At 37.6% G+C, this 13,643-nt stretch overlaps 1 protein-coding gene across 1 annotated transcript in view; it reads right to left on the bottom strand.

Moving 5' to 3' along the window:
• LOC136676226 (ATP-binding cassette sub-family A member 2-like) overlaps positions 1–13,643 on the bottom strand; it is an 85,965-nt gene that overhangs the window by 34,546 nt on the left and 37,776 nt on the right. Inside the window, exon 2 of the mRNA XM_066653072.1 lies at positions 4,092–4,185. Within this exon, the coding sequence (XP_066509169.1) occupies positions 4,092–4,185 (94 nt within the window). The remainder of the gene's footprint in view (positions 1–4,091; positions 4,186–13,643) is intronic.

Below are 13,643 nucleotides of genomic sequence, written 5' to 3'. Positions count from 1 at the left end.
GTTGATGAATGCAGCATTATGCATGCACAGACACATCATACAAGTATATGTCAGGTATATACCACTGCTGATCTCTACTGATACTATTTTATATCTGTTTTTGAAGCATGTATTCCATGAAATGAATACTTATAAATAGATATAAGTGATAATTATATGGAGTCCACATGCCTGAGGGATGTGCATCAGACTCTACAGTGGGAACTTAGCACTAAAATATTTCCCCAATGTTCTGCTACAAGTTAAAATTTTGTGCTTTTTCATAGTCACTTAACATAATAAAGAGCTAAATTACATCTTTTTATAAAATTGTATACTCAATTTAACCTCAGAGGTTTTTGGGATATATTTAGTAATGATTTGCTTGGCTACTTCCACTGTTTGTTTAAAATTTGTTTGTCTTGTACCTCCAGGGCTAAAATAAAGAAGCAACATGTGGAAAATGAACATATCTTGGCTAAGAGACATCCTGACTACATAAGATATAGGTGTAAATTAGATTTTTTTAAACAATCCCTATAAAAACAGAAAGGGAGTTATGGAAATGTCAGATGAATTCTCATTCAGAATCCAAAATGGCTACCACTACAATTTTTAGTTGTGCTACTTACTTTTGTCTATTATTATAGATAACAGCATGTCATAGAGTGTTATAAACCAAAAAATCGAATTTATTTATCTATCTAAACAGTTCCGGGTGAGTTTATGATGATTTAGGCAGTTTGCACAACTAGCATTATCTTGTATTGCTTGGCAGAACATAAGCCTCGCAACAGTAATGAAAAAAAACTTTGAGCTCTAAACAACTCTTTTAAGGTCACTTCACTCTTGACTGACATTGGATTAAGTACAAACCTCTATAAAATATTTTTTGCTAAACAGCTCTTTAAAGTCCTACTTCTCCAGAATGACTACATTAATCCGTACTGTGAAACCTGATATCTACATACTGTATGTGCAGGTTCTGAGGTGGTATTAAACTCTGCTTCACAATCTGAAAGTAATTTCTTCCATCCAATAAAATGTAAGGTCTGAACAGCCCAAATGAAGGAGCACTCCAACTGAAACGCATCATATCAACGGAAAGATTTTCAAAATTCAATTAACCAAAATTGACTGGACCCCCTTAAGAGGGCATTTTACTGCTAAAGTAATCTTGTTGCCTTGGTTTGCCCTATATTGATCCTGTAATTACTAAATTGGGCCTATAATTGCTTTGATGATTTAATGATCCTTCAGTTAATGAACGTCTCTGGGAAATGCATGCGTCCATTCTGAACTCTCAGCTGCTTTACATTCAACCTAAGCCACAGCTGATTTTGGCATCTGTCTCTGAAAGTCAAACACAAAGTTGCTGGCACTGATGGAGGAATACGGAAGGTTACTTAAATATAATCTGCTGATGTTCCTCTTCTTAAAGCGATAGTTCAGCCAAAAAATAAACGTACATAGTTTTCCCTCATATCTCAATATTGTGTCCAAAGTTTGTGTCTTTGGTTTTGCACTATATTGTGAGAGGTCACTATATCGTTCACTACCAAGCCCATAATGCAACCAATCAGAACAGAGGTAATTAAAATATATAATGCTTTAAGTGCAGCTTGTAAAAATCAATTACAGCTGATTCTAGTACATAAAACCAGAGAAATGTCATTAGTGCACCTAATATTGTACAAGCAAAATGTAGAATATTGCCCCCCAAGGGTTTGAATAGTCCAACCCTGGACTCAGCTTGATCGTTTCGCTCTCCATCTCACAGTGTATACTAATAAGCCTCCAGTCATCCCGCGAGTCTGTGATTAGATGAACAGCACTGGCTGTCAACGGCTGGGCATACAGTAAAATCTCCCTAGGCCCGTGTTTACACAAGCTTGTGTCATATTTCTGCTGTTCCAGTGACGGCTCATCCAGTGAGAGATCAGTCCTAATGCGTTCCTGTCTGACATCTGCTTCCTCTCTGACCACACAGCTGAGGATTAACCCCATAAACGTTGTTCTGAGGAAAAAGCTTGATTGCTGGTTAAGTCCATTAAACCAGTAGAGCAGCGGCAGTAAGTGGAAGAGGGAATCATTTTCAATAGTAATATATTGGCTTTTTGTCAGTAGCAATGTTGGCAAATGCAGTGATAATGCTGTGAGGCACACTGTTCCATGTTAGTGCACACAGAGACATTTACAGGCCCTAAATCCTCCCTAAATTTACATTCACAGCTCCTTTCACTTCTTTACTCCTGCACATAATAAAGAAGTGTGTGATTCACTGACTACATTGATACTATCAGCTGATACTGAGAATTTATTAATACCTACGAAATACATTGATATTTTGTTTCTAAATATAATATCATAATATCTAAAGCAATAATGAAGCTATAAAATAATATATAATAAAACTATTGAAAGTAAAACTATTTTTACCATATTAAATTATATCAGCTGATAATATCTGTCATTTTTTTAGGTCCTTAAAATCTGTACAGTTAACAAAGTATTCATATTAGTCAGGCCCTAGTGAGGTCTGAGCTCTGTATCCTTTTTTTTTTTCCTCTGAGTAGGAAGCAAGATCATTTGGAAATACACACATTAAGAGACACACAGTGCAACAAAACAAACCACAACATATAATGACACAATGGAGAGTATGCGGCACAGATGGCACAAAATTCATGAATCAGCAACACTGAGTAAAAGAAAAAAACAATGTTTAGACTTACACACTGGTCCAGCATGCAGTGAACATGCACCATATCAGAGAGAGCAAGAGCGAGAGAGAGAGAGAGAGAGAGAGAGAGAGAGAGAGAGAGAGAGAGAAAGAGAGAGATACAGAAGAATAAAGAGTAGGACAGAGACAGATAGATAAGAGCAAAGAAAAAATGCAAAAAAAGACAAAAATAGATGGCATGTGATTTCCTTCAGAATTGGAAATAAATAAATGAATACAGAACATGGTGACAAAGACTAATGAGGGTGCTCCATGAAAAGAAAACACAAATAAACCAACACTCAACACTACAGTGCTGGATAAATGCCAACAATCTTTGCAATCAATGGCTGATTAGCAAAGTTGTACAATAGCACTGCGTGGTCACGTAGAAAAGAAGATAAGACCTATTATCCATCACGGGCTGAATTCGACCCATTCATCACAGCCAAAGGCAATCAGAGTTAAGCACTCTTCAGTCTCTCCAATTCACTCACAGCACAAGCACTGTTATTGACTATCACAGTGCGCCCGGGCCTTTGGGCGTTATTTGAATGTGCTGTGAATGAGAACATCTCCACTGCACCTCTGCTTGGTTTGGCTATTGGGGGTTGATTATGAGTCCAATCTTGAGGGATTCCTGTTTTTTTTTCGATACAGACCAGAGCACAGGTTTGAGGTTCCTTCCAAGTGTGGATTGCAGAATGCTTCTGTTCAAAGTTTGGGGAAATCTTCAAACATTATGAGAAATATATGACTGTTGATCACGCTCACTGCTACTTTTCAAATAGCAAAGAACCTTAAATGATTTCTCTGATATCAAAAGCAAGTATTGCGTAAATCAGTGGTTCCCTAAAGTGGGGGTGTGAGCCAGCCAATGTTTTTTTCCCCCAGCTATTTTTAACAGCACCCTGTTGCTGCCACCTAAATGTCATGTAGTTATTATTTTATTGTATAATTTAAAAACCTCAAGTGATCATTTGCACCGCACTGAAATTTAAAAGTGAACAGGTCAAAAAATGGTCCTGAGACATAACACAAGAGAGATAAACTAAATATGTTGTTGAAAAGGCATTTAAATGCATTGTATAATGGTCTAGTGTCCATAAAAATGCACTTAACTAATACATTATAAATAAAAATGGCATATACTTAACATGAGATACACATATACAAAATTTGTAATGTCATTATTTCCAAGGTAGATTTTTGTATTTAAAAAACTGTATAGAGCCACATGTCCCCAAAGTTATGACACCCTGTATATCCACTGAATAGAAGAAACACCTCTTCCCACTCTCTCTCTCTCTTCTCTCGCTTGTTAAAATATTTTTCTTTTCTGTGCCATCCTCTGTTATCCTGTGGGCCCCAGCACTGTTCAAAGTCTTACCTTCTTTCACTGGGATGGCGGGCTTCTTCTGTCTCAGACCCAGCAGGATGAAGAAGAGGACAAGTGGGATGAAAATTTCAAATGCCAGCACCCACTGTGAACACACATACAAAGAGAGTTGAAAATAGTGGGCAGAATAGAATATCTTATCATAACTGTGATAAATTACCTCATGATACAATTTCTGAATATAATCACTGGTACGTATATCATCAGCAGGTCTAGAATCCAGCACAATATAAAATATAATAAATGGGGCCTGTTAAAAACAATGCCCACCATGGGATGGGTATCATGCCTAACAGGCTGAAGGGTTTAATTCAATATCTTTGGAACGAGCTGGAGTGGTGTTTGTGATCCAAAACAGATCCAAAATTAGTACAGACAATAGACAATCTTATTTCTATTCAGGTAGGTGAATGAAACAGACCTTCTCATAATGTTTCCAACCTCAAGACTAAAGCCTTCCCAAATGTTTAAGATTGTTACTGCAGCAAAAAAGGGACATGCTCTCGCTGAATACTATTCATTTTAAAAGACATTTAGATAAGTAGGTGTCCAAACCTTTGACTACATTGACTACATACTGTACATACACATACTCTCAAGCTAGGGCTGGGCAATTAATTGAAAATTAATCGAAATCGACATTCAGAACTTCTAATCAACATAATCTTGTTTAATTTGATTATATCCATTACTTTTATTCTGTTGTGTCCCCACTGTGTGTTCATGCACTGTTCCTTTAAAACCATGCTACTAAGCTGTAATCACATGATTCTGCCACTATCTGCCACATGGAAGCAACCTAAACACCGAGGTAGACCAAGCCACTCAAGCAGCCCGGACCAAACAAAAGCACGCCGTCTGTGGTTTGGATGTGTTTTGCTTTGACTTTAATTGAGACGACACTGAACAAAAAGAAGTCAGTTTCAACGACCAAAGCACATTCACACACCAAATATAAACAATGCTCAGAAAACGAGAGGAACAAGCTCTCAGCAACATTTGAAAAATATATATCCCATATTTATTACTGGAGCATATCTACAGTACAAGCCTCGGCACTGAACTATGAGGGTCATAAATACAAAAACAAAATAATCATTCATCATTAATCGCAATCTTGGTAAAATGTACAGTCAATCATGCTATTGATTTGTGCTCATATCGCCCAGCACCATCTCAAGCTCAGATTCTCCATCCACAGACATACACAGACCATCTGATAAAATTATACTCAAATATGGCAACAACAAAGGATTTTTCTTACACTGTGCATCTGTACTTCAACACAATATTTTTTTTTGTAGCAGTCCAGTATAAAACCAGTTTTGACAAACTCTGAGGCTCTCAGAGCAATATATACTCAACCATCTGGTTCACAGAGTCATCTTTAAAGGTTATATATGTTTAATTCATTTTTATTCAAAATTCCCCTTGATTGAATTTCCATTCTGAGTACACCTGCCACTGTCAACAAAAAAACTTTTGATTTCTATTCCAGCCCTAGGTTTCTCTATAATGGACAGGATTTCCATCAAACCACTCTAAGTGACACCGTTTACATATTCCAGAGATTAAACAGAGTACATCATACCCTCACACACTCACTGACACATAGGAGCAATGGATGGTCAGTAGGGTGACTCCAAACCACCTTTACTCTGTCACTTTCTATTTTCCTGACCGTGGATCATCACACTGCCCGGGCTGATTTAGCCGAGTTTCACTCAAGCCAGTTAATTTAGTGTTTGACGTGAAGGTCGTCCACTTCTCCAGACGGCCAGCGTCCGGTGCCAAATATGCAATCTCTAGCAGCCTTACGGCCCAGGGCTTTCAAAAGTGGCCTGTTTTGCAAATTCATATATAGCAACAGAGGAGAAATCATAAACATTGCATTTTATCCCCACACACAGACCTGCATTTACACACCAATGCAGGTGGCTTAAAGGATGAGTCAGTGGGGTAAGATAAAGTATAAAAATATATGCTTACACTGTAACACTAAAACAACTACACCAGCACATATTTATACACTCTTTAACATCCATATGAATGTCAAACTCTAGATTTTGATACTCATTAAGCATTTCAATTATGTTATAGAGGTAGACAAATAATACTTTTTATCTTATATAGTGCTCACACATGTTGTTGTATGGAGTATTGCAGACAACAGGGATAACTGTAATTAATACAAATGACTATTGGATATAGACAGAGTACCTGTGTAGGTAGTGCGGGCTTATCACAGATTTTCTGCAAGCATAAAGAGATATGTTTTGAGATTAGGGCTGAATAAAGACAAAGAAGGATACTGCTTAATCAAAGGTGGTAGAGAGTTCCAGAAGGGAGAACTTCTAAAAAATGTTTGAACAAAACAATGGAGATTGGATGGACGGATAGTGAGCGTCCCATGTATAGAAGACTTAAGAGGATTCATTAGGAAGAAAGATCACATAAATAGGGGGAGAAAGGGCCTTGTAGGTAAGTAGAATCATTTTAAATTGCATGCGATATTATCGGAAGTTAATGAAGGTGTTGGAGAAAAGGTGCAATATGTTGGTGAGACAGCAACACTATTAATGTCAAGAGTAAAAGGAAAAGTGTGGTTAAGGGTTGATTTAGAGCAGATCAGAATGAGTTCCATTTGTTCGCTGCTTAATTTGAGAAAATTTTGCTTCATTCATTTTTCTGATTTCTGATAAGCAGGATTCTAAAATACAACAAACAAGAAGGGTCTGAGCACTGAGCCCTGTGGAATGCCTTAAGTGACAAGGAGGTGTGGATAGAGGATATAAAATTGCTTTGTATTGTTTAAGTATGATCTAAACCAGTCCAGGGCAATGACATGCTCATGCAGCCAAGACAAAAGAGTGGAATGATCCACTGATACGAAGGCTGCTCTTAGGAATCTTGCCTAAGTGTACTAAGTAGTGTACAGTCGTATTTCTGGAAAGGTTGGGGCACTTTATAAAAAGCAATAAAAAGGATAATTTGTGATTTGTTAAATCTCTTGAAGGTTTATTTAACTGATAATGTTTTCACTGACCATCTATATATTTAGAATTGTATCTGCCACTCAAATACAAAGAGGGAAATAAGGGTAGGATTCCACTAAAATCAAAAAAATGTAAAAGGCGTAAAAGTAGCATCCACCAAAGGCTCAATTTTCACAAGCAAAGAGGACTCATGGCTCAACACTTTTTACCAAACTTAATGAGAGAATCATTTAACAGTTGAAGAAAAAAATATTTTTTTTAGCTTTCTCAAAGTAAGACTGCAAAAAAATTAGGTCTTTCACCATCTACCCTACATAATACTGTGAGAAATCCTCAGTCTAAATCAGGCCTGGAACCTCTTTAGAATAAATGTAATCGTCGAGGCCTCATACAACACTGCAGGAGAAATGATAAATATCGCCACATAGGCTCGGAAGTAGTTCAGAAAACTATTGTCACTCAACACACTTCATTAGGAAATGCAATGAGAAATACTATTAGCAAGAATTAAGACACACATAAATACTATGTATAGTAGAGTTCTCTGGGCCTAACATTATCTCAGGTGTTATGAAAGAGAGTAGAAACATATGCTGTGGTCAAATTAGTGACTTTCTCAACCTATTTTCATGAAGGAGACCATCCAGATTTTATCAACGATAGGTGCAAAAGCCAACACCCATCATGTTATGGAGTTATTTTTGCCTACAGACTGGGCAACTTGCATACTTTATGTGAAGGCACCATTGATATGGAAGAATATACTGGAATTTCAGAGAGACATTTGCTGCCAACAACTTGCCGTCTTTTCCTGGCATGCCCATGGTTATTTCAGCAAAACAATGCCAGGTCTCCTTCAGTTACAACAGTGTGGCTTCATAGTCACAGAATGAAGATGCTTGACTTGACAGGCTTCAGTCCAGATCTGACTGCTATGGCATATCATGAATGTACTTCACAAAATATTCTTACTTTTTGGAAATAGGTTAAAGCTTGAGGTTCCAAACTGGGAAATCAAATCCTAGTCTGTTATGAAGAGAGCAGATGTGTTACCTACTGCACTATACCAAACACAGTTCTAAGCATTATTTTTGTGCTTGTATGACAGGTAGCTAATGGTCATTTCAATGAGCTGTGTAAGAGCTTGAGTGACAGAGACAGTCAAACCCAGTTCTAACAAATACACTTGAAGCACATCATGACCTCAAACTCTAGTTCTTGAATAACTCTAAAATGTATGAGCCAGAATAGACTAACAGGCCCACAATAAAGAAGCCTGCTTTAATGAATCCTTACTTTCCCCTTCACAGCAAAGATACACACACACACACACACACAGCAGGGGGCTTCTCTAAACACCTCACTGAATCCGCTCGTCTCTTTACTCCCTTATGGAGGATGGAGGACATGATCAATGTGAGGAGGATGATGACGATGACGACTAAGGCTTAGTTAAATGAGGTTAGACCTATTAATAGTAGTGTTGTTTTTGATGCAGACTGATGTCCTTTCTAGGAAAGCAGAAATATACTCAGCTTACAGCTGCATAATGTTGCAACTGATTGACTGTTATTATTCTCTCTGTAGCACTAAAAATTTAATAGAGACTGAAAGTGATAGAGCAAAAAAAGAAAGAAAGAAAGACAGAAAGAATTAAAGAAATATGTGCTGGAGAATGCATCTGAATAAAACTTAAAGAAATAAAGGAGACTAGAGTTGCAAAATTCTGGGAATTTTTAAAGTTGGGAAATTTACCATGGAAATTAACTGGTTTTTATGGGAATTATTGGGAATATTCAAAGCTAAAGGTGGGAAACTTACATATAGTTTAAAAAAAGAATATACTGAAGCATAATCTTGGCTAAAATAATTTGATACAACAGTTGAATAGCAAATCTGCTCCTCAATCCCAGGCACATGGCACATTACACACTAAAGGGCTATTGAGACCCCTGCACTGTTCATTCCTCCATCACATGTACAGCATATGTCCAGATGATTTCTAGAATCCTGACACTCACCTACTAAAAGCACACATTTGGACCAAAAGACTAACTAAAGTCAGGAAATGTCTGATGAGGTTCATATATTTATTGTCAGTAATAGCATTGAAACATTTAAGAAACTATTAAATCAAGGTATGATCTCACAGTTGCTTGCTATCTGGTAAATCATAAAAGCTCAATGAGCAATTTAATTTAAGAGACTTGTTTACCCAGGCTAACAGGCTAGAAAGAGGTTAGCTTACCAAGGCTAGCTACTTATATTTTTGCCTCAACAGGTTTCCGTAACCAATAATTAATACTTATTATTTAATTATTTAACATTTTGAAGACCATTAGCTTTAGTGCTTTTACACTTTGTCATTTTATTCAACAGAACAATGCCATGTCAACTATGACATCACCTTTGTCATAGTTATTACTTGTATTGTTATGCCTACATGTCTGCTGTTGAAAAAAAAAAGTTGATGATGAAAGTGTATGATATAGTTCCTTTAAATGATCCAATATTTACTAACTATTACTATCCCAAAATACCCATGGAAAGTTTACATTTTGGAATATGTCCTAAAAGTACCAGTAATTTACTGGAAATATATCGGCACATTTCCACCCCTTTGTAACCCTAAAGGAGACTGAGAAATATATTGGGAGAGAGAGAGAGAGAGAGAGAGAGAGAGGCCACAGGTCAGTATGTGGGTGCTGACCGTGACGTTATTGTTATGATCACTGACCACAATGTGGCTTTCACTGCAGTCAGGCAGTGTCCACACACACCACAAAATAATCTGACATCTGACTACACAAAGCAAGAGTCAGAGAAAAAGTGGGTTTAGCAGTTAGCATGAATGGTTGTTTAATGTCTGTCAAGTGTTTCTCAGCCTTGTTCCTGGAGTCACCCTGCCCTGCACATTTATTGATTTCACTCCTCACAACACACCAGATTCAAACAATCGGTAAATAAACAAGTGCATTTAGAGTTGCACTGTGTGTGATACAACAGGGAAACCACTAAAATGTGCAGGGCTGTGTTCCCGCAGGACCAGGTTTGACAAATACTGTTCTAGCATATGTCTTACACACTTACACACACACACACACACTTAAACAATGGAACATTTTGTCATTAAATCAATCTGAATTAAACTGCATTTTAAATGAATGGGTTTATTCTTAATCAAAATAAAATATACTAAAATGACCCAAAATGGTCTACATGTGGAATCAGTACAAATGAGTGACGAAAAAGAAAGAAAGAAAGAAAGAAAGAAAGAGAGAGAGAAAGAGAGAAGGGGGGTGGGTGGGGGGGTGGGACAGCAATTATTCATATAATGGCACTGTTGTTAAGCTTGGCCAATATTGTTCTTTGTACATTTATGCCAAAAAAGCTAGAAGGAGGGTGGGTGAAAGAGGGTGGGGGACAAATGTGTTAAAGGAAGCAGGTGAGTGAGGTTACGAGCTTTTCTTCCACTCCTCCATCATTCCTGTCATACATGTGACACTCCATCTCTGTGTATGAAGGTCACAACAAACAAGAACCCTCCTCTGCTTCACTCACAATACACAAAGAGCCCACTCACACTTACAAAGCTTCAGTTACTACAGCCTGAGAGCAAACACACACACAAACAAACACTTGTTTTTATCTGTATGGTGTTGTACATATGTACTATGCACAATATACTTACTGTATGAACAAATCTATTGTTTTATGTTTTTAAAATTATTTTTAAAAGCCCACTGCCCTCTACATTTTGTAAAAATTAAGCAGGTTTCATGATGAATGGACCAACAAAAATGCCCTAAACTGTTAGGAACTTGTACCTGCTTCCAGCAGAAGTTAAGCGTATTTTCCTTTCCTTGTAAAATTATTGTTTTGGATATAAATGTTTATACAAATATGAATGTATATGTGGTAAACAGTGGAATAACGGCGTCAGGATCCTGGGGTTGAGGATTCAAGCCTGGTCTCAGGTCACTGTGTGTGACGTCTGTTGTGTTTTCCCGGCTCTGCTCTCCACAATCCAAAAGACATGCTGGTAGATAGTGTGGTTGTCCATATATGTGAGTGTGTGAGAAAATGGGTGTTTCTGTGTGTTTCCTGTCCAGGGTGTGACCCCCACGCCTGTTGGATAAATGAATATGAGAAAAGAGTGGAGACAGGGTGGAGGTGGGAGCAAGTTTTAAGACAGCAGGCTCAGTGTGCCTGATCATGGCTGAACATGGCTCCGTATATGGGGATCAGCAGGAATGACCCAGCGCGGACGAGCGAGCTGACATCGAGTCGAGATCTGTCTCCTGAACTAAGTGAAGTGAGTTTGTCTGATGCAGAAATGACATGAATTTGCAGGGTATATTTAAGGCTGAGAGGAGTTTGGGCGTGGATATTTATGCACTGTTCTCAGCTTATCTTATGCTCTTTTCTTGGGTTTTACTACAAAGAATTATTATTTTTTTTTTGTCTAGGAAATGCAAATAAAATCAAACCAACACACACACACACACAGTCACAAACACCACACTCATTGTTGAAAAGCACTGTCCAAAAGAGAGTGCTTGTCGCTTTTTAAAATTCCTGAAGCTTATTGATTTCAAGGCCCTGGAAAGGGCAAAGAGAATGCATTTGATTAGAATATTAAACAGCACGCGCTTGTGTTAGAGCAGTGTGAAAATGCCTCTTTAGTTTTTCTGGCTCTGAATTTGCATGGTGGAGGCTGATCTTCCATTATTTATAGACGCCCCAATGCATCTGTCTGCAAGCAGTGTGCAGAGGTGCTGCCACAGACACACACACGCATGCACGCACACATAAACATAGTCAATAGTCGCATAATCAATCTCAAAGTTCAAGGCCAAAGGCAAACAATCAAATCAGCTACCAAAATCAGAAGGCAAACACAGTGGAATGAATTTACACAAAGTGAAGTTAATATGGGTACAGGCCCTGCTCTGCCTACAAATACTTACATAAAACTTTACATAAACCCAGTTTAAGCTTTTAGAACATGGATAGAGTGTATTTCGTTTTTAATTATATTTATTTTGTACCTGCTGTTTCTATGGATCTATAAATATATATATGGAAATGTATTTATAGAGAGTTACAAACTTAGTTAAAACAGTAAAAGAAATAAAATGACAATACAAATGTCATCAGATATCAGTTTGTTATATCTGCATGGTCTAAAAGTCCATGCCGAAACCCAGGATTCCTGTATCATTGTGCATCCCTAGAAATAAACATTGAAAAACATGGAATCGTAAATTACATTTGGAGTTGAGTAAGACCAATCAGAAGCAACCAAAATGACACATCTACAGCCTGAAGTTTAGGGTGTGTTTGTTCAGTTAGATGTATAGTGACCTGGTGCAGTTCATTTTAACATGGTCCCACACTGAGGAATGCTCAATAAAACCAGACCCTTCCAAAACCTACAACCTCAGATAACACAGAGTACATGGTTCAGAAAGGTCCATGGATATTAGAGCTGTTATTGTTGCCCAGTTTGCAGTTTGTAAAAACTCTCCGATCAGATTTGATGGTTGTAGCCTTTTCTTTTTCTTCTTTTGATTTGATGTTTGACGCAAACCACAAACCATGACTCAACCACTCAACTAAAATTCAGAATGGGAATCAGTCACCCATTCTGACAAAAACCGACTTGAGATAGTGTTCTTATTGTTGTAAACACCCTATAAAATTGTATAGCTTATCAACAATTACTCCCCAAACAAACCGTTTCCCCTTAAAAGATGGTTAGCTTCGGTATGTAAAAAACCAGAGAGAAGTGCAATTGCCCAGAATCATTGATGTTCCCTTTAAGTGTACACAAAGTATTTTGCAATGGCTTCAACCCGATTTAAGACGGCAGCTGTATTTTGTTGTATTTCTAAAGCAATACAACAGAAACATGGTTATCAGGAATTTCTTCAAAGAGTATCCAACCAACAAATTAACAATCAAAGCCAATCTCTAAGCAGCTCTGAAAAACAAAACATCCTTCACGAATGGCACAATCCACATTCATCTGTATTTCTGGGCTTCTGGCAACAAAAGCACAGGATATTGTGATTTGTACTGAGCAAAGATAATAGAAGACACACAAGAAAACAATCACAGTGCTGCTGCTGCTGAAGACAAATGCTCCTGCTTCAGTAAATTGGAGTTGATGATGATGTGTTTTTCTGTGGTCTCCAAATCTCATATTTCTCCATGTTAACCCCCTCCATTACGAGAAAATAATTCTTTATTGACTTATTCCTGCCTATCCCTCCCAGGAAGAACCTAATGAATGGAAACATGGTAATCCAATAAAAGTCACCACAGCGGATGCAAACAGCATTTTGCATTCGTGATTATGTTCACAAATACAAAACACAAAATGCTCTCACTGCTCCAGGTTCACTGCAAGCACAGCATGAGGTCCTATTGCTGCTGCTGTGTATATGTGTGTTTTCATACATTTTCATGAAAAAAATGACTGGCATTGAAGGAAACCAAGGAACAAAATAGGGTGTAAATTTTTAAGATGCAAAAGGTCTTA

The sequence above is a fragment of the Hoplias malabaricus genome, chromosome X2 (assembly GCF_029633855.1).
Source record: "Hoplias malabaricus isolate fHopMal1 chromosome X2, fHopMal1.hap1, whole genome shotgun sequence".
Taxonomy (NCBI): domain Eukaryota; kingdom Metazoa; phylum Chordata; class Actinopteri; order Characiformes; family Erythrinidae; genus Hoplias; species Hoplias malabaricus.
The sequence above is the reverse complement of the archived record's forward strand: the minus strand, read 5'-3'. Positions and strand labels throughout refer to the sequence as shown.